General features: G+C 44.6%; 1 protein-coding gene across 1 annotated transcript in view; it reads right to left on the minus strand.

Moving 5' to 3' along the window:
• CSMD1 (CUB and Sushi multiple domains 1) overlaps positions 1 to 22,358 on the minus strand; it is a 1,609,724-nt gene that overhangs the window by 223,124 nt on the left and 1,364,242 nt on the right. The window contains exon 26 of the mRNA XM_033104535.1: positions 13,811 to 14,013. Within this exon, the coding sequence (XP_032960426.1) occupies positions 13,811 to 14,013 (203 nt within the window). The remainder of the gene's footprint in view (positions 1 to 13,810; positions 14,014 to 22,358) is intronic.

Genomic DNA, 22,358 nt, shown 5'->3' on the forward strand with positions numbered 1-22,358 from the left:
TTAAAATTCTTTTATTACATGAATGTATGTATACACACATATTTAATTTTAAAACTCAAAAGGATTAAAAATTATCAGGAATTGACACAAAAATCGTGTATTTCTGCAGGTTCCTTCATGACAGAAGCAAGATAGGTTTCATGCGTGTAAAATTCATGGTGGATGTGGGCAAGTTTGAAGACGCACTCTATATACTGCCACTTTCATCCATTCCTGGGCATACCGACCCTTGCTTTTGGAATGCGAACAAACCTATCCCACACTAAGTAAAAAGTTCTTTCCAGTTAACACAATTACTGATTACCAAGAGGCCTTATGAATGGTGTCACTGTGAGCAACCAGTTGGGAAGAAAAAAGGACTCCTTGGATAGATACGCTAAAACTTCTGAAAGCATGAAAGGGTTCAGTCTGTCAGCGGAAGAGGAGGTATTCAAACAGACATGGAGACAGAAAGAGCGACATCGCTATTAAAAACAACATTAAATACCCTTTATGATCTGCCACCCGAGAGTTCTCCGTAACAATGTTTCAAAGGGGAAACATTTGCTTTCATGATCTTTGTGCTTAACAAGAATTTAATAGCTATGAAAACATGCCATAAAGTATACTGTCAAACATAAGTGTAAACTGAATTCTACAATTAAAAAAGGCTTCAACATGGAACAGAAATAAATGAATCACTTTGATTTTGTACAATGCAGAATGTGAGTTTCACTAAAGCATAAAAGTCTGAATTCCATGGGAATGTTTCATGCTAATTAAATCTGTAATAACTCAAGAACTGTTATTGATATTGTAACTATTAAGCCAGGCAATAAACCCCCACACCACACACTTTCATTTTTGAATCCAGGTGTCGCTTACTTTTAGTGACTGTCCTTATGCTTTTTCTGCTGCTTAATTAAGTTTTATAGCTGGATTCTGATCCCCTATTTACATAACATTGGATACTTGTTTGAAATTAACTTGTTTAAATTGTTCTATTAACTCTTTAAATTAACTCAAAGAGCCTCGAAATCGATCATTGTAAAGAGGTCTATAATAAATGTCCAATTAGACAATATCTACAGGTCAAAATATATTTTTTATTTCTTGAAAATAAACATTTTAATATTTATTATTTATGAAACTACATTTTTGAGATGTGGGTAACCGCATTGTTGTAAAACTTGGGTCATGTGAAAGGATGCACTTTGAAGTGTTAAAAGAGACTTCAGATCACAGCCAAGCAGTGTTCACAGGGCACGGGAGTCGCTCGTGGCCTGGCCGAGACCGTAAGGCTCCACTTTCTCACCAACCTCCTCTTTCAGAACGGGACTGGGATGCACAGAGACAGAACCCTAACTAGGGCTTTTGCTTTCATCACATCAAACATAGTAATCCGTGGGAAGCCACTGTGTGTGTTGCTGGAGGTTTAAAAATATCACACTCGTTAGATTTAGTTTACAAGCACTGTACTGGTAACCCAAATCCTTAAACTTTGCATGCGCCGTAGAATTCTGACTCTCTGTATCCTCATAACGCGGAAGGATGAGCCTTCATTCAGTTATTCAAAGAGATTTTAGTTTCTTTATATCTAAAGTCAAAATCAAATTAAAAACTTCAACCGTCACCCTCCAAAGATCCTTTATAAACATCTATGAACATGAGTAACCAAATTAAATTGGTTCTCCACTTCTGACAGGTCTGAACCCTAAAAATCTGTGTGTTGGCACAAGAGACTTAACTAGAGAACGTCACTACTCTTAGAGTTTTCATTAAGTGTTCCACAAATTCACCTCTTCTTACTGGTAATAAATGCGCGAGTCACAACTTCAGTGTCATAGAAACCGCAGGTGCCGCAGTGACGCTAGAACAGGTACTGTATCGTTAGCGGGTTCCAGGAGTGTTTACCTGTTCACTACCTTTCTGTGTTTCTGAGCCAAAACGACACTATCCTTTCCCCTTCCTGCCAAGCACACGTCGGGAGACGCTTCCTGGTGTCGGCTGGAATAGAGTGGTGGGAAGCGGGAGGCCTTGGAAGGGGAGATGCGACCTGAGGGCTGAGTCACTGACCACACACACTTCCCTTGAGTCACCGTCTCTAGGACAGAGAATGACGACACCAGCCCCTTACACGCGGGGAACTTCATGAATCCAACCTTGATGAATCTTCCTTAGCTTTGAGACCGACCCTCATCAAAACTGTGTGGTGGCAAAGAGACGGTTACAGCCTCATTCAAGCTCGTTCACAGGAAAGTGCAGCTGACAGAGTGTCACGTGCCTGCCTCAGTTCACACAGCTGGGGCAGACGGTGGTCAGCCCCAGGCCACGCGTTCTCACGCAGACAGGAACCAGTGGCTCTGGGATGCCAATTCTAAAGTTACACGATATGACATATATGGGGGTGTGTGCGCTTTTGAGATTTTTGTTATAGGATTATACAGTTTGTCATGGTTCAAATGAGTCTATAATGCTGAAGGTTGAGTGTGCGTGCGTGCGTGTGTGCTTTGTGTGTGTGCTTGTCTGTGTGTGCGTGCATATGTGTGCTTGTGTGTGTGTGCGTGCGTGTGTGGGTGCATATGTGCTTGTGTGTGTGCGTGCGTGTGTGTGCGTGCGTGCATGTGTGTGCGCGTGCAGGTGTGTTTGTGTGTGTGCGTGCGTGCATGTGTGCTTGTGTTTGTGTGTGCTTTCGTGTGTGCTTGAGTGTGTGTATGTACGTGTGCATGCATGTGTGCTTTGTGCATGTGTGTGCATGTGTGCTTGCGTGAGTGCGCTTGTGTGTGCATGTGTGTGCATGTGTGCTTGTGCGTGCTTGCGTGTGTGCATGTGTGCGCATGCTTGTGTGTGTGCGTGCATGTGTGTGCTTGTGTGCGTGTGCATGTATGTGTGCTTGTGTGTGTGCGTACTTGTGTGCGTGTGTGCATGTGTGCTTGCGTGTGTGCATGTGTGTGCGTGCTTGTGTGTGTGCATGTGTCCCCTCGCGCTCTGCACAGTGCTGTTCATGTCTGCATAGCTGACACTCTCCTTAATAACCCTAAATGCTGCCAAGTCTATCACTCAGGTCTGCACCTCAGTGAGAATGTGCCTTAGTGGGACAGGACAACTTTAAGTCACTTTCAAGTACAGTTCGATACGCGCCTGTGGGTGATTGCTCCATGGTTGGAACCATTCTCGGCACTGTGGATATCAGACCAGAAATAAAATTTAAAAATAAATTCATTTAGGAAATTCAGTGTCATCAGAACCAATAGTTAAAAATAAAAAATAAGCAGAAAATACAGTCAAAACAGAACAAACAAACAAAAATAAACAAAGACAAAATACTATTAGGTTGGTGCAAAAGTAATTGTGATTTAAAGGGTTAAAAACCACCAACCTAATATTAGGTGTCAGATGTCAGACAGAATAAGATGGCAATTAGAGCAAAACATCCACGACTTGGGAACACCAGGCTACTCAGTAACGATCAGAAAGTCATAAAAGTAACTGGTGCTGACACTGCGAACGGGGGGAGTGTGACAGTGGGTTCCTGCACCATCTTCGGACTCAGACGTCTCCTGAAGGCAGGGCTGCTTAACAGCCCTTGTAAAATGAGCCGAAGTAGCCGGATGACGCGAACAGGGAGGGGGGTTCTAGGCTGCGGGGAGACTGCAGAGGAAGGCCCAGGGACAACAGAAACAAATCAGGGAGAAACAAGGAGTGGACGAAGCACGTGAGACGGAGGTCCGGGCCGGAGCCACACACGGGCCGGTCTGAGGTCCCTGAACAGAGTTAGCGTTTTCCTCTAACGTGAGTGAGGCCCAAGAGGGACTCCCACTGGACTAGATTTGCTCCCTGCCAAGGGGGCTTTTCCCAGACACGAGTCCCATAGCCCCACAGACGGAGCCAGTGGGTGGGGACGCGGACGACAGGTGACCGAGTGACAAGGGGAGGCGCTGGGTCCGACAGCCCCCGCTCCTGTTGGAGGTCGTGCCCGGTCTGTGCGATGGGACCTGTTTGACACACGCTGTTTTTGAGATGTCTGCACAAGATCCAAGTGAGCTGATCTCACTGGCCTCTTAGCAGTTAGCAAACAGGTGTGAGCTAGAAAGAGCAACTGTTGGGGTCGTCACCTCTGGATCATGGTCCAAGCATGGGGAGCAGAGAAGACTGCTCGGGGAGAGGATGTGCAGAGAAGATCACATGTCCCAGGACCCGTCCTGAGGGGACCCACCTGCGACGCTGCAGAGAGAGGAAGGCGAGGATGGAGTGGCCGGCACGGCCACACAGAGCTGAGGGCGGTGGTGACCACCTGCAGGGAAGCGTGTGTCCACGAGGTGGAAAGTCGTCGCTCACCAGTGCTGCATTTGTGCGAGGCCCTGCTGAGAACCACGGGACGGGGAGCTGAGGAGAACGGAACCAGAGCGAGGTGGGCCGAGGGGGACGCGGAGGTCAGGAGAGGCTCAGGCTGAGCACAGAGCACCCCACGGAGTAGCTTCTGGGGGAGAGAGGCGGATGGAACTCACAAGGGAAAATGGTGGTTTTGTGCATTTACTTGAACTGTGACTTGAGTGTTTAAACACCAGCAGGAGGAGCCAGAGAGGGAAGGGTGAAAGCAAGCAAAGGAAGAGGTTACAGCCAGCGAAGGGCCCGGGGCAGCTGCGGGGACATCAGCGCCAGGCTGGGCCTTTGGGGACAAAGGATCCACGGTCACTGGCGTGAAGAAACAGAACGGATGGCTGGCCTGGATGTCTGTGGGGGGGAAACGGAGGGAATTCCTTCCCAGGGCTTTGCTTTGCTGAAGTAAGACTCAGGACCATCCACGGTATGATACGGGACATGAAGCGTTCCGTGATTTGAGCAAAGTGGCAAAAACGTGGGAACGCTAAGGTGACTGTGAGCACGAGGTCCCAGGAAAGTGCGTCACTGCCGCTGAGCCCTGGTGGCTGGGCGGCCCTGCGTCTACAGAGGGACAAAGCTGCGGGTTTGTGTGCTTTTCTTCCAAAGCTCTCCCAGCCTGGAAAGAGAATGAGGCAGGTGATGACCCAGAAGGTCACAGGCAAGGGCGTCTGGCCTGTTGATCCAGAGCAGAGAGATCGCCACTGACAGGGAGGGGGCCCAGTGGGTCTAAGAGGAATCCGCAGGAGGGAGAGAAGCAACAGCCCAGACGTCCAGGGAAGGCCAAGAACCCACGGAGAGTGGGACGCGGAGATCGAGAGACAGCGCAAGCACAAGAGTGCACGCCTGAATTAACTCTCCGGGGTTTTCTCAGGGCCCAGGGCACAGCCCTCACAGTGGCTGGTGGCAGCGGAGTGGAGAAGGTCAAAAGGTGTGAGGCAGGAGCTGAGGACCTCAGGGGTGGAAGGGTCCCCCACGGGGAGCTGAAGGGCAGCCACAGGTGCTGCAGGGAACCAGCCCATGTCCTTCCTACACGGGGCTGGGGACCGGCGAGGCACACTTGTTTCCAGGGAGCCATGGTCTTGCGCCCTGTGGAAAACAGTTGTCCACTTGTCTGCCTGTCCTGTAACTTTTATGAAGACTGGGGCCATTTCTGTCTTTTTTAGCACTGGATCTCCAATACCAGCAATGCGTCAGAAACACAACTGAAAGGGGTTAAATATATCTCAGTGAATAAACAAAAATCACTGCATGAATGAATGAATGACTAGTTCATTAACTCCAAATTGTGAGACCAATGCCACCACACACGTGCTGAGGCCGAGGGTGAGCTATGGCCTGCACAGGCTGTGGTTAGATAGTTAACGTCAGTATTTGTCACCCTGACTGGCATTTTCTGTGCTCTCATTACTGACTCAACTTATATTTGAATGACATGTTTTTAAAGACATTGTGATAATTCAGCCTGGTAAATCTGGGAGCATTTCCTTCTCCTTAAGATAAGGTTGCACAGCTCTGCTTTACCGCATCATGCATTCACTTAGACTTTGAGACTTGTGGGAAATTTTACGTGCAACGCCTTGAGGGAAGTGGGGGCAGGCTGTGACTGTCACCAGAAGTCACTGCTTCCTGAGGTGTGACCCATGAGGTTTCCACGTAAGTAGAATCTGTATTTGCAGAAAGGGGGGTATAGGTGATATTCCAGTAGCGATTTTATAGAAGAATGTTGATATTCTCTTTTATAATAAGTATTAAAGATACATCCTCGAGAAAAGGGAACTCTTGTGCTTTGTTGCTGGGAATGTAAGTTGGTGCAGCCGCTATGGAAAAGAGTATGGAGGTTCTTCAAAAAAATTAAAAATAGAACCACCTTATGAGCCAGCAGTTCCACTTGTGGGTACTTATCTGGATCAGAATCACTGATATAGAGTCACTACCCTGCAGGGATGTCAGCACCCCATGTTCACAGCAGCCAGGACGTGACACCGCCCAGTGCCCACGGACAGGTGCATGGGTGAGAAGGCGTGGTGTGTGCCAGGCAGCACGCCTCAGCCACAAGAAGGAACTGCAGCCACTTGTGACAACACGGACGGACCCTGAAGGCGGTATGCTGAGTGGACACAAGCCGTCACAGAAGGACAGATCCTGTTTGTTCTCACTTAGACGCAGCATCTAAAAAGCCATGGAACCACAGACACAGAGAGCAGAATGGTGGCTGTCAGGGGCTGGGGGCGGGGGACGTGGGAGGTGTCGGTCAAAGGGTACACATTTTCAGTTAAAAGACAGATAAGCTGGGGATCTAATGTACTTCATGTGATTATAGTTAATAGTTTTTATATACTTCAACGTTGTTAAGAAAGTGGGTCTTCAATGTTCTCCCCACAAAAAAGAAACAGCAGTTCTGTGACATGATAGAGGCGTTAGCTAGCTATGGTGGTGATCGCTTTGCAACATATAAATGTATCAAATCAACACATATACACCTCAAATTTACATTGTTACATAGTACTTATGTCTCAATAAAGCTGGGGGGAAAAAGAAGCTATATCCCCAGCTGGAGAGAAAGTACCATTTACATGTCCTGTTTCCTTTTCTTCTGTTACCAATCTCGTTAGTATTAGACACGGCTAATTACAGCTCGGAATCGGAGCATTTCCACCAATACTGGACTTAGGGCTTCAGCTAAGCCAGTGTCTCAGGATCCGCCAGTTCAATACACATCTTTGTATCGCTGCCATGGGCTAGGTGCTGGTAATCAGAACTGAATGAAATGTCTCTGGCCTTGAGCTGTCCACAATCTGTGTGTGTAAGTGGCTAACAATTAAGCTGACGGCCAGTTCTCTCCTAGTCCCGAGAAAGTTCTGGGGGAGCAGAGAGGGCCATGGGTCTGTCTGCTGCTGCTTAGAAACCTGGCGCCAAGCCCAGGGTGGGTGGCTGCCGCCATCCCTTATTTCGTTCAGCAATTTACAGCCCCAAGGGCCTGTCTCCTTGGAAACAAGAAATGATTTTTTTTTAAGTGGAAATGTCCATATTAAATTATCTTTTCATAAAGTAAATTGGGAGAGACATCACGTGGCCATTAAGCTATGACCGTTATTTATGGGGAAATCAACTTCACAAAATCTGAGAAGGCAAAATCACTGGGGTCGTATGTTCCCCTGCGTGTGAGGAGGTGACAGTGTAGCCGGCTGCGGGCTCAGGTGAGGTTTATTCAACCTCCCAAGCCGCGGTGCCTTCTGCATGCTGAACCCCATGTTCTTGCGCTTCACACATGATGCAATGGTTTTATAATGGAGCCGTGATGGGTGCGTCAGGCTGATATGCCAGTCAGCACAATAGGGTCAGCTCAGGCTGCCACGTGTTACACGCGGAGTGGAGCGGCAGGGCAATGGGCCTTCACTAGGTCGGGACATCCTGCGAGCATTAGCGGTTCCTTTCCTAGTGGAGAGACATAGTCTCAGCGTGACGTGAAGGGCGACTCACACAGCGGGATGTGTGCTATGCTCCACCAGTGGAGCGTGTCACACCAGTGACACAGACGCAGAGACAGTGCTGAGTTCCCCACACGCCTAGTGCGGCTGCTCCTGGCTCAGGATGTCGTTAATGCAGGAAAATGGTCATTTCATAATGAAATGGGAGACGTACCATGAGACAGACTAAATTACACTCATTCTAAAAGTGTGTATTCAACTGTATAAAAAAACAACAACATTCTGCTTGGTCTTCAACGGGTATCAAAGTATCAAGTTATCAAGATAAATACATGTACAAAGAATTATAAAACTTACACAGTCAACAGAGATGCATAAATCATTCCATCTGTACAGTATATTCTTTACTAGTCAAAAACACAGTCTGTACTAGCCACTACTTTGATAGTAAACTCATAAAGACATATTATCTTACTACCAACACTGTATAGAAACAACTCAGAAGTGAAAAATCTTTATATTAAAATTAGCACTAAATATTGATTGCTAGAGGCTATTTTATTAAAATTTTTGAATGAAGCTAAAATCAGTAACCAAACAATTTTTGGTAGATGGTGTCTGTCACACAATCAAAATCATACAGGCACCAATTATTTTCAACATTCCCACGACTGGAAAGTTTTCAAGCACATTCATCTAGATAGGACTTTTCCACCACTGATTACACACCACATTCTAGAAATGCAAAGTCATTCTGCCTCCAGGAACGTAGTCTAGCAGATTGAAAACAAACGCTCACCCACGATGGGGAAAGCGCCGCACCAAACTACACGCACTGAATTTGGGGACTGCAAGTGACAACGTGACTGATTCTGAAGGGGTCTCAGAAGGTGGCCTGGCCACACTGGGGTCCATCTGCAGTGGAGAAAAGGCCGTGAGCAGTACGTGAGGCGGACATGCACCAAACATGTGAGCACGCGTGTGTGCGAAGGGGACCTGCGGGCGTGTAAGTCACATGGGCTTTGAAGGGCTGGGGTCCGTGCCTGGGGGGCTGTGAGAACATAGATTAGGGTGAGTTTGCCAGGAGGCTCCTAGAGCCTTTAAACTGGGCAATGGGGAGAATCAGAACTGTCCCGGCTGAGGTGGGAAGAGGGTGAGGAGTTCTGAGCACAAGGAGGCGTCATCTGAGTGGCCTCCTGAAGTCACCATGGTTCCTCTCTTGGCTCAGGTGACAATAAACGGGCACCGGCAGGAGAGGGACCCAGCTGGTGGCCACCCTGAAATGACTGAGCCCGAGGTGGTGGGGTTCAGGAGATGGAACTGGTTGGATTTGGGGTCTGTTTTGAATGTGCACCCTACTGAACTTGTTGCTGAATTCCATGCGGGGTGTGAGCAACAGAGATTCGTCAAAAGCCAATTCAAAGGCTTTCTCCTCCTGGGCAGCTAGCAGAATGCAGCCGACGTTCACCAAGACGGGCAAGGCTTGAAGAAAAGCAGGACTGGGAAAGGCTGGGTTAGAAGAATGGTCGAGTTTTGTGTGTTAAGGCGCCTGATGTGTTTGTCCACCTCCAAACAGTGTTCTCCACCAGGCCGCTGGTCTCGGGAGGTCGACAGTAAAACCGAGGGGATCCGGGCAGAGACACAAGGACCAGCCCTTGTGGCTGCGACCTTCACCTCAGGGGGAGAGGATGAGGAGCAGTGAAAGCGACGGAAACAGAGAGGCCGTGGGAACAAGCAGGACCAAAAGAGAATGGCAAGAGGGAAAGCAGGTGCAGAATTCGTTTAAAGACCAGAGAAATCGTCAATAAAATGAAACAGTCTTGAGCTAATAAGGGGGTTGGTCCTGTGGCTGAGAGTGGAGCCACATGGATGTTAAGTTCTCAAACTTTAAACTGATTGAGAAAAATCTGATAATTCAAAGGTCTGTAACAAAACAAACGTTCCCATAAGAATTTCTCCTCCAAGAATTGCTTAGTTCACACATTATTGGCAGGCGACCACGTTACCAAGAAAACTCTCACTTGTACTATTGACTAAATGTCATTTCTGCGTGGCAACAGTGGTCTTACTTGCAGTATCAATTGCATGAAAAAAACGTTTCCTTTAAGTCCCATTACTTTAAATTTTATTTTGAAATCACAGAATCGTGCTAATATTTCCATTTCTAACATTACCTTGGGTTATGAGCGGCACACAGTGCAATCTAACTTATACATAAAGTGCCTCTTTTTCTGTCCCGGGACCACACAGACACGGGAGCGGCCCTTTTCCTCCTCACACCCAGGAGAGCAGCGAGCCTTCCTGACCTGCAGGGACAGGCGTCCGCCCTCTTGGACCCGGGGTCCCTGAGGAGGGCACGGCTCTGAGACTGCAGGGGTGGAGAGTGCCACGCTGGCCACGTGTCGGTGGGCGCCCAAGCCTCCCAGCTCACTGGCGCTGAACGGGGCTTCCTGGGACACATTGTGTTCGTTACAGAACCAGGACTGAGGGGTTTCAGGAAACTTCTCTGCTAAAATCAGAGATGTCCTGGGATAACTCTGACAGGTTAGTCACCTAGATGGAAGGATCCCATTTGTGACAGGGACTCGTGTCTCCTCCCGAGGGTGCCCCAGGAGTAGCAGAGCTCACTGTGTTGCCCCTAAAGGGTCTTGGCTTTGGACGTAGCAGGGAAGCCTAGTGTCCAGGCTGGCAGGCCTTACAGACAACCAGGGCCCTGAGTCTCCGTGGCCGCCCAGGCCAGGGCCGCCGAGCCGGGGAGTAGCATGTGGGGAGGCCGGGAGGGAAGACCACGAGGGACGCACAGGAGGGGCAGTCCGTCCCGCTGCTCCCCACAGAACCCAGACGGGGCGGGGCTTCAAAAAACAGCTGGTGAGGCCTCCATGTCTGCTTGACACACGGGAGCAGCAACCGGGCAGGATCTCACGTAGGAAAATGGGTAGGATTTGATTGAAATACATGAGAGTGGAGCCCATTCTTGACCATTGCGTGTGTGTGCCCGTGTGTGCCCGTGTGTGCCCGTGTGTGTGTGTGTGTGTGTGTGTGTGTGTATAACACTGCATTATCTAGAACCCAACAAGAAACTGACGGCACAGGTCCAGCACGATTATTTGAGAGGGTGTCTTCACAAATCTAGGGTTTGGAGAGTCCCGTGGTTACAGAGTTGGTTACGGGAAGCTGGAAAGGGACATGTAGGGACATCGCCTCTTGAGAAAAGCAGTGGGTTTTGCCGGAGGGACCAACCCAGGGAAGCCGACATCAGTGCCCTGACCCCACTCTCCTCCCTGAACCCCTCGTCTCCTGTCGAGCTCCCCACTGGATGAACCCACCTTGGGGGCTGAGGACACAGTCCATAAGGTCCACAAATGGGGCCACAGGGAAGCTTAAGGGAAGGAGGAGAGGAGCCCTAAAAATGAAAGGGAAAACTGGAGACAGAGCGTAGAATTTTGCAAATGGAAAGGCCCTTAGAAATTGGGGCAGTATCTTCAACTCACAAATAAAGCAATAAGGACAGAGGTAGAAGGTCAGTCTCAAATCTTTAGAAGTCAAGAGACCCAAATTTCGTGATCATAGTCCAGGCCAACAAAACATTCTCTAAATTACTCAAGAAAAATTTATATATATATATATATATATATATATATATACTTTTTAAAAAAGAATTTTAAAGACAACCTCATAGACACTCATTCATAAAAAACAAACAAACACCTGGAATCAGCATATTTTCACCCCTAAAGTTATATTTCCCACAGTCTATATACCAGACTGGAGGAATTATTAACTAGTTGCGGGGAGGGAAGGATCATATTCCAGTGTTACAGAAAACCATGTGAAATTGCCAACTGTCAGCCATTTTTACCTGCAAAAATGATGATTTCATATGGTTCACTCTAGAACACTTGAAAAAAACCAGTTAAAAGATTAAGCAAGTTTCTGTAGAGAAATGAATAGCTGTGTTCATGTTTATTACTTTCTAAACATTGATAGAATAATTAATTATATGCAGAGGATAAAACGTCTGTTCTCAAATACCCATAATAAAGTCTTTAAATCCAAACTAGGAAGATGTTCTTTCAAAAGAGAGAGTCATGATGGAATATAGAAAAATAAGTGCTTGCTGTCTTCCACAAGTATTTGAAAATGGGAAGATTTTTAAAACGGCAGGAACAAAAGGGAACATCCTCTTAATACAGACCCGGTGATCACGCTCCTTGGTGTGTTCACCCAGAGGGGCTGAAACCACGTCCACACACAGACCTGCCCTCGATGTTATAGCAGCTTTGGTCATAAAGGCCAGAACTCGGGGCCACCAGGACGGCCTTCGGCAGGGGACAGATAAACACACTGTGGTCCATCCAGACAGTGGAGGATTCTTCAGCTCAAAGGAAATGAGCCATCAGGCCACCACAAGACATGGAGGGACCGGAAATGCATCTGACTGAGTGACAGAAGCCAGTCTGCACAGGCTGCACACTGCGTGACCCCAACTCTGTGACGTGCTGGGAAAGGCACAACTATGGGGACAGTGACAGATCAGTTATTGCCGGGGGTTGGGGGAGGGGTGAACGGGGAGCACAGGGGACGTTTGGGGCAGTGAGACTCCTCTGTGTGACTCTGTGATGGTGGCTACAGGTCATTACGCATCTGTTCAGACCCACAGAAGGAGCGACACCAAGAGTGACCTGATGTGAACGGTGGACGCTGGCCGATGACGTGTCAGTGCAGGCTCATCAAGTGTCACAACTGTCCCTTCCGGGGGGCTGCTGATGGCGGGAGGCTGTGGAAGGGGGTGGGAGGGGGGCAGGGGATCTATGGGAAATCTCTGTACCTGCCTCTCAGTTTTGCTCTGAACCTAAAACTGCTCTAAGAAAATAAAGCTTAAGTATAAAAAAGGCCAGGAGAGTACAGAGCAGGAGGTCCTCATAACGTTACGGACATATTTGTTTTCTCAAATGAGGACAGCACATCCACCATCGATCCTCACCGCCATTTCCGAAGACAGAGGACATTGTTATCTCACAAAAAAGATATAGTCGTGGAACAAAGGACATTTTCCGCCCACGGCGGGGTAGCTGGGGCACACCCACCTTGATAGTTTTGCTGTAGACCAGTGAACATTTTACCCTCACAGGATATGATTCCACGAGCACATGTTTGCAAACTGCTGCTCCAAGTGCAGTGAAAGCAGCGGTGAGAAATTGTGCAGACCTTAACCTCAGTTTTATTAGCAGCTTTCTAAACATTAACGTGACCTAAGCTCATTTTCTTATGTAAATCCTAAATGTGGGTCACCAGGGACCTGCCAGCAGATAAATACTGTGGGAATGTGTTTATGCGCAAATTCCACTTGTTTTACACGGACAGCTGGCCCTGTGTGCTCCCAAATCATGTGACACATCGAGATGGTGCAAACGGAAGTGCAATCAACATCTGGATGCCTGGAATATCTCCACTCCCTCCTTCCCGGGAACCATGCCTTGAACACCGGCAGCACGGCCAAGGTGGGAACGATCCCCAGGATATGACATGTGCCAGTGTGGTGGCCACCGGTGATCCTGCAGAGCTCACTACGTCACACCGAGTCCTCGAAACCCTGGCCCCAAGGAGGGAGAGTTTCGACTCTTCTAAGCAGGAGGCACCCGTGGAGGGAGCTTAGCAGCTGGCAGCACCCCGATTCCACCCCTGGTCAGACCAAGAGACTGGAGAGCCGCGGTGGGTGCCAGGTTTGGGGGAGCACCCAAGATAAACTGCTGCTCCGACAGAGACCCACATCTGACCAGGGCTTAGGTGCAGCGGATTAATTTACACCTGCACAGGGGTATCTTTTCACGTAACTAAGGCGGTCCGTGGCCCATCGCTATGCAGGGAAACAATTTCCAGGGACAAAACGGCCCATTCATAGGCTCCCGGGCTCATGTCTTGCCGACACAGGTGACACCCCTGCAGGGGGAGGCCGAGCGCGGCAGGACTGGTGCCGGGGCAGAAATGCGCGTCCCCCACGCGACGCGAGCGGCACTTACTTGAGAACTGGATGGAGAAGCCCGACTTGCTGATGAAGAAGTCGCTGTCGAACTGCAGCGTGAGCGAGCTGAACGTGCTGTGGATGTCGCCGGGCAGCGCCGAGCCGCTCCACTCCTTCAGCAGCACGTCGCTGTCCACGGGGCCGTCCCACACCTTCAGGATGTCGTGAGCCAGCTCCGTGTCAAACACGATGAAGTGGAGGCTGCCGAGAGAGAGCACAGCCCGTGGGATCGCGTGGCGACAGCCCGTTCCGCGAGGTCCCCCGCACACAGGTGTCGCACAGGGCGTGGCACCCCCAAACATGCCCGGGGCTGACAAGTAGGGGGGCACGGCCCCCGGCCCCGAGCCCACGGTGCCCCTGGGACGTGAGCTCAGGACTGGCGTCCGCATGGGACCACTGAGCTGCAGGCCGAGCTGCTGCCTAAGACGGGGCAGTTCCTAGGGAGACGGCCAGCTCTTCTGTCACCCAGAGTTGTCCCGGGCCCACTAATCAATGACAGCTTTGACAGCTTTGTGTCAAGCTAGCGGATGTCAGATCTTTCACGAATGAGGTGCCGCTGTTGTTCTTGAAATGCCCACGAGGTGGCAGCACCCAAGCCGGTAGGAAACAGCTTGCCCAGGTGGGACCTTTACCCCAGAAGGATGCGGGCTACCTATATGAGTGAGCTGACCTTGCGGTGTGTTTGTTCCTACAAGTGCTATTTGCAGAAAAAGGCATTATTTGAAACACCAACCCAAAGGCAGAAAGGCATATTATAAAGCCATTTATAAAATTTAAAATGTTTCTACTGCATTTATAGGTATTTTCCAGAACAACTGAGAAGTCTCCATGTCCGCGTAGCTACTGGCAGAGGAAGCAGGAGAATTCTAGCCACATTTACAATTCAAGCAGATCAAAGGGGAGCTAAAAGACTGACAAAAACCTGCCTTTCTTGAAGTTGGTTTATAGTTTACTATCTAAAGCACAAAACTGTAAACATCAGTAGATGACACGAAAAACTGGACACAAACACTAAGTATTGATTTTGTGCATATTATACCTGCAAACAGATCTACCGCGTCCTGCTCACAGCACAAAATGTACAGTATGTTTCTAAATGTTGAACGGAGAGCACGTTTCCTACAGAGAACAGCGCGCCGGGCAGCACACACTGGGCGGCCCACCATCACCGGTGTTAACGCTCGGCCGGCCTGGTTTAGACCTTTTTAAAAAACACCTTCTAGATACAGTCACACTCCCCCCGCCCCACTTACTCTTTTGTTCTTGCTCTCACCCCACATTCTGAAATTGCAGTGCACTGTTTCCATTTATACTTTCACAATTTTACTGTGTGTGGGTGTGCATTTGCCTCTTCAAACAATATACAGTACTTTGTGTGTTTAACAAAATGACGTAACCGATGTCATTTTGCCCGTGCATGCTTGTGTCATTTTCAAGTTGCTTTTTATATTCAGCATCATGTGGAACTCCTCATACTGAAGACATGGGTTTTGTTAATTCACTTGAGAAGCGTGAGTCAACACTTCAGTTTCTAGTCCTCTACGAAGAGCCAGTTCCTACGTTTCAGGATGACACACGGTACTGCAGGAGACACCTCAGTGGACTCATCCGAGGGTCTCTAGGCTCCAACAGAGAAACGGCTGAGCTGGTCTCCCAGGTGACTGTGACTACTCACTGTGTCACAGCAGCACAGAAAAGTGCCTTTGTTTCGTCAGATGTCTACCAGTACCCGATAGTACCACAGCTCAGTGGTCGTGAGAAGAGAAAAATGGTGTGCAATGGTACATTGTTTAAATTGCATTTCCCTATTTGTGAGGTCGGACATCTTTTTACATCTCGGAGGCATCCACCCCTTCAGTATAGTTCAACAGTCCAACAAATATTTACAAGCACGGACTGTGTGCCAGGCCTGCTGGAGGCCGTTGAGTCCATCAGTGAACTAAGCAAAGAACCTGTCATCAGGGAGCTCACGTGGCAATGGGAGGACACAGCATGAGCCACCAGCATAATAACCAACTAGACGACGTGTGCGAGGAGGAGGGAAATGCAACTGAAGAAAACAAGCAGCAGAGTGGAATAGAGCACTGGGGCCGGGCCGAGACTGGGGTGGGGAAGATTTAGGTATCAGATGGGTGGTGCGGCCTAACCATGTGGACAAGGGGAGGTCTGACAGACTTGGGGAGGTGGGAAGTTTGTTACATTCCGTCAGGACCCCGTGCACCTGGGGCAGAGCGGGTGGGATGGAGACCTCAGAGCTGAGACCCAAGAACTAAAGGGTGCTGGGGGTGGGTGCCTGGGGAGGAGGAGAAACACACTTTGAAGGAGATTTTAAAGATGGCTTTAGGCTGGGTGATACACGAATGTGTCATCTTCAGTGAAGCAGTTATCTCACCGACGATTTAAAAACAAGCAAACGACCCTGCTTGTTGTGCTGACAACAGACCACAGAGGGGAATATGGGATCAGGAATTGCTGCTTGAGTGACGCAGGCGGGAGATGGGCAGAACCACACGCTGGGCCGGTTCTGAAGGCAGAGAAAGCCGGACTCGGGGAGGGCCTGCGAGAGAGAGGACAGAAGGTACTTGGCAGTTTTTGCCTAAGAAATTGGGAACGTGTGGTTGTCATCAGCTGAGTGACAAAGGGTGCTGGTGAAAATGTTTGACACGGGGAAGACCGAAGCTTCTGTTTGGGACCCATGGAGTTAAGACGTCCACACTGGACATTGAGCAGACGCAGGTGCTCACACAGGTGGAGGATTCTGAAGAGAAGTCTGGGTGGAAATAAGCAACGTGAGTGTCTTCGGCAAAGAAATGGTTTTTCAACTCCTGGACTAGATGAGCCATTAAATGTTTGGGAGGAAAAGAGAAGAGGACCACGGACTCTGAATGACCTGATCACCTATGTTTGCCGCCTTTGTAACGAGCTGATCATCTCTTTTATTATTGTTTTCAGTTTATATTTTATTCTTGCTGAAAGATTCTGTTACATAACCATTACCATTTAAAGAAAAATCTGCTACTTACTATGCTAGGAGGGTTTCTGTTTTACTATGTTGTTGATCAGGAAACATTAAATTCTATTGTTATTTTTTTCTCTATTTTGATGATCATATCAAATAGATATTTTATTTATTTGATAAATAAATAATTTATCAAATATTTATATTGATAAATATATATATATATAAATATATATATGATAAATATATATATCAAATAAATAATTTATATTATTTTTTCTTAATATATAAATGGGATGAATCACAGAGTTCAGCTCTTAATTTTGATTTCTAAACTTATCTTTCGACAAGTAATTTTAGCCTCATTTAACGAATTAGACCATTTTCTTATGTTTTTCTTGGGACTGGAAGATTTTTCCAATATATTGGTATAATATATTATTTAATATAATATTGTATTATAATTATAATATATATTGTATTATAATATTATAATATATATTGTATTATAATATACTATTTTCAATTTTCTATAAAAAAGAAAATCTATTATATGGATATATCTCTATTTTCATTTCTAATATCAATTATTTGAGCCACCCATATTTTATCTTAATAAACAATGTCAGTTATCTGTCAACTCAATGATATTTCTTTTAAAAATCAGTCTGTGGATTTTTCAATTGTCTGTGTTGTTTCTTTCACTTATTTATTTATTTTTTTTTTTACTATATGTGTTGTTTTTCTACTCTACTTCTTCTAATTTACTCTGATACTATTTTTCAAACCCCATTAGGTAGAAGCTCCACTTGTTGATTTTCCAGTTATCTTCTTTTTTTAATAAGTGCATTTATGGTTATAAATTTCCTGTTAAGCTGTGAATCCTGTCTTTTTTATTTTCAAACTGGAGGAGGTGTTTGTTACTTTCTAGCTGTAGGTTTCTATTTCTGTTCCATTGGGTCAGGATACAGAGACAGACAAAAGACAGTGACTGAATTCACAGACAGTCCGGTCCTGGCATGTGGTCAGGTTAGTATATTAATCTTTACTTGATCAGAATGTGCACATTCTAACCGGAAGTTGTGTATCTCTTTTAAATAAGCTTAATGACTGCATGATTCAAATCTTCTATGGACTTACTAACTTCTCATCTGTGTAATCTACGCATCATCAAAGTTGTAAGAAGTATGCTGTGCCATTTCCAATGTCTCTCTATAATTTAGTCAGTTTTGCTTGTCTATATTAAATATGTTGTTAGCTGGGTACCAGCTACTATTGGTTGCATATTCCTGGTGGATACGTACTCCTGAACAACATGTAGTAGTAGAGTTTGTGTATTAGTAATAATTGCTAATTGGTCCCCTTACTACAGCATGACGGGTAGTTTGACTAGAACACTCCAGGTTGACAGTTACTCTAGCACTTCCAAGATTCTTTCCTTTTAGTCGGTATTGTTAAGAAGTGTTATATCAGGCTAAGTGTTACAGGCTGTATCTTAATACAGGGGCTTCCTTTTGGGGGGCTGTTTACCTGATGTTCCCCTCAGCCTTTAGTGTCCTTTAGTCTTGTAGAACGTGTCAGAAAATGCACACTGACTTTTACTAATGCTACTCGAGACACACTAGGTCTGTTACATGCAAAATCCACGTTGTTCATCGATTCTCTACATTAGAATTAGAGGGAGGGGACCACTTCTTGTAACCATTACTGTAGAATTATTTCACTTTTATACTGTGGGGACAAAGTGCTTTGATAAAAATATAAACTAATGAATAAAGAAGGAAAAGAGAAATTAAGTGATTATCATGTATAAATTAGTGGTGATATATTTTAAACAACATATAAAATGGTTTTCTAGAAAATAAAAATTACCAAAATTGACAAGGAGATCAATATAGACTAATACACAGAAATATACATCTTATATTTATCAAAATATTTCAAAATTGGTGAAAAATTAAAAAACAAAATAAATGTTCAACAGCAGAGAAATGAAAAGCTCAGTAAATATTAATAAGAGATGTCTATAAGTACTGGTAAGTGAAGAAAACAATTAGAAAACACTATGTATTTTATTAGGTTGGTGCAAAAGTAACTGCAGTTTAAAAGGTTAAAAATAATTGCAAAAATCGCCATTACTTTTGCACCACCTAATATTTACCTTATATAAATATTTTAATTTACCAATTCCAATAATTTTCCTATAATTTTTTTGGAATTTTTATATATTAAGATGGTAAAATTTAAAATTTGTTCCTATAATTAAAATATATTTATTGAAATAAAAATATTTACAAGTTTAGTTTCTCATACTGCGAACGAGACAACAAGGCCCGTGATCACCACTTATCATCATTATTATCCTGGAGGTCGTAGCCACTGTAACAATACAAGAGAAAGCCTTAAGCTTTGGAAAGAAAGGAAGTAAATCTCTTATTCTAGTCAACATTATTGTACACATAGAAAAAATTTAAAAACTACAAACTCTTAGAATTAATAGCTATTTATTTATAGAAGATAAATATAAACTACAATTCATTTTCAGAGCTACAAATAGAAAATGAAATAAAAAACTATCTACATCAACCTCAAAATGCGTGTTATAGCTAGAAATAATTCTAAGCTATGAAAGACTGCTTCCCAGAAAACTGTAATTTATTATTGATTATATAACAGCTAAATGAATGGAACACTGTACTGTGCTGGGATCAGGAAATGCACTGTAAATGATGTCAATTTTCCCTAAATTGATCTATTGATATAATGTGATTCCCACAGAAATCCTAGCAATTCATTTTGTAGAAAGTAGCCAGTGTTTGTAACATTCATGTGGAAATGCGAAAGGTCAAGAATAGTCATGGCAATCATTAGAAAAAAAGAACAAAGCTGGAGAATTATTATACCATATATCAAGACTTAGAAAGTAATTAAGGTAGAAAGGTATTACACTGAATAGACAAACACATCAATGGAATTAAGTTCAGGAACAGACTGACATATACGATTATGACAGAGGTCGCACTGTAGAACAAGGAAGAAAGACTGACTTTTTAAGAAATGGACAACTGAATTTCACTATGGCCAGAAAATTACTTGAATCTTCCTCATACTATACAGAAAAATTAATTCCAGATGGAATGAAGACATGAATGTGGAAGGCAAAAATAAATCTTTTATAAGAAAACCTAAGATAATAGTTTCAAAATGTTGGGGATACAGGGTTACTTCATCTGGACACAGAAACACTAAGAGTGATCCCAATCCAACATTTGACAAAACGGAATTTAAATGCGGATAAGAAACCCACTAACCATAAAAGGAAAATGAGTCTAAGGGAATTCAACTCATTGAAATTAAGAATCTGTGCTTATCAAAAGACATCATTATGAAACGAAAAAGACTGACCATAGAGTATAAGAATATAATCAACAAAATATTGCATACAGGATGTATAAAAGACAGACATTCCAGTACAGAAAAAAAAAGGGGGGGAGCAAAAGTCTTCAGCTGTCAAATCATGGAAGTGTGGAGGCCCAAGGCCAATAAACATATACAAAAATGATGGCCTTGACCAGTCATCAGGTAAATTCAAATTAAAACTACTATAATCCCACTAGAATGGCTAAAATGGACAATAGAGTTAATGCCAAGTGTAACTGGAAGGGAGAGTACCTGGAAATCAACTACCTGTAATGGGAATGGAGCTATTAATAGATATTTATTGTCACTTTGGAAAACTGTTTGACAGTATCTAACAGAGTTGAACGTAGGATTCACCATTACCCAGCAATTCTGGTCCTAGGTATAAAACCAAAGGAAAAACCACACATACATTCACCAAATGCTACATGAAAGCATATCCAACACACCACCATTTGCAGTTACCCCCACTGGATTTAAAAAGTCCATGTGTCCATCAACACCCAGAAATGGAAAAATAGTCCATGTTCATTAATTGGAAGAATCAACATAGTTAAAATGGCCATATTACCCAAAGCAATCTATAGATTCAATGCAATCCCCATCAAAATGCAAAAGAATGAAACTGGACTGCTATCTGTTACCATGTACCAAAATTAACTCAAAATGGATCAAAGACCTAAACATAAGACTTGAAACAATAAACTGCATAGAAGAAAGCATAGGTACTAAAGTTATGGACCTTGGGTTCAAAGAGCATTTTATGAATTTGATCTCAAAAGCAAGGGAAGTAAAAGCAAAAATAAATGAATGGGACTATATCAAACTAAAAAGCTTCTGCACAGCAAAAGAAACTATTGACCAAAAAAAGAGGCAACAAACTAAATGGGAGAAAATATTCGCAAACAATGCCTCCAATAAGGGACTAAAATCCAAAATATATAAGATACTCATATAACTCAACAACAAAAAAGCAAACAAGCCAATTAAAAAATGGACAGAGGATCTCAACAGATGTGTCTCTCAAGAAGACATACATATATGCCACCAAACTCAATAACCTAGAAGAAATGGACAAGTTCTTAGAAACATACAGCCTTCCTAGGCTGAATCACAAAGAGTTGGAAAATCTAAACAGACCGATCACCAGTAAGGATATTGAATCAGTCATCCAAAACCTTCCCAAAAGCAAAAGTCCAGGACCAGATGGCTTCACTAGTGAATTCTACCAAACCTTCAAAGAGAATCTAATACCTGTCCTACTCAAAGTCTTCCAAAAAACTGAAGAAGAGACAATACTCCCTAACTCATTTTATGAGGCCAACATTACCCTGTCACCAAAACCTGGTAAGAATAACACAAAAAGAGAAAACTACAGATGACTATCTCTGATGAATACAGATGCAAAAATCCTAAACAAAATTCTAGCAAATTGAATACAACAATGCATTAAAAAGATTATTCATCATGGCCAAGTGGGGTTCAACCCAGGGGCACAATGATGGTTCAACATACACAAATCCATCAATGTGATATATCACATAAAATAAAGGACAAAAATCATATGATTATACCAATTGATGCAGAAAAAGCATTTGACAAGATACAACAACCATTTATGATTAAAACACTTAATAAAATAGGCATTGAAGGAAAATACCTTAACATAATGAAGGCCATATATGACAAACCCTCAGCTAATATCATAATTAATGGTGAAAAACCGAACTCCTTTGCTTTACATCCAGGAACACGACAGGGCTGTCCCCTATCACCTCTGCTTTTCAACATAGTGTTGGAAGTCCTTGCCAGAGCAATCAGGCAAGAGAAAGAAATAAAAGGCATCCAAATTGGGAATAAAGAAGTTAAATTGTCACTCTTTGCAGATGACCTGATGCTATATGTAGAAAACCCTAAAGACTCCACCAAAAAGCTATTAGAAACAATCAACGAATACAGTAAAGTTGCTGGCTACAAAATCAACACACAAAAGTCCATTGCATGCCTATATACTAACAATGAAATCTCAGAAAAAGAAATACAAAAAACTATTCCTTTTGCAATTGCAGCAAAAATAATAAAATACCTAGGAATAAACTTAACCAAGGATGTGAAAGACCTATATGCTGAAAACAATAAGACATTTTTTAAAAGAAATTGAAGAAGA

The sequence above is a fragment of the Rhinolophus ferrumequinum genome, chromosome 4 (assembly GCF_004115265.2).
Source record: "Rhinolophus ferrumequinum isolate MPI-CBG mRhiFer1 chromosome 4, mRhiFer1_v1.p, whole genome shotgun sequence".
NCBI lineage: Eukaryota > Metazoa > Chordata > Mammalia > Chiroptera > Rhinolophidae > Rhinolophus > Rhinolophus ferrumequinum.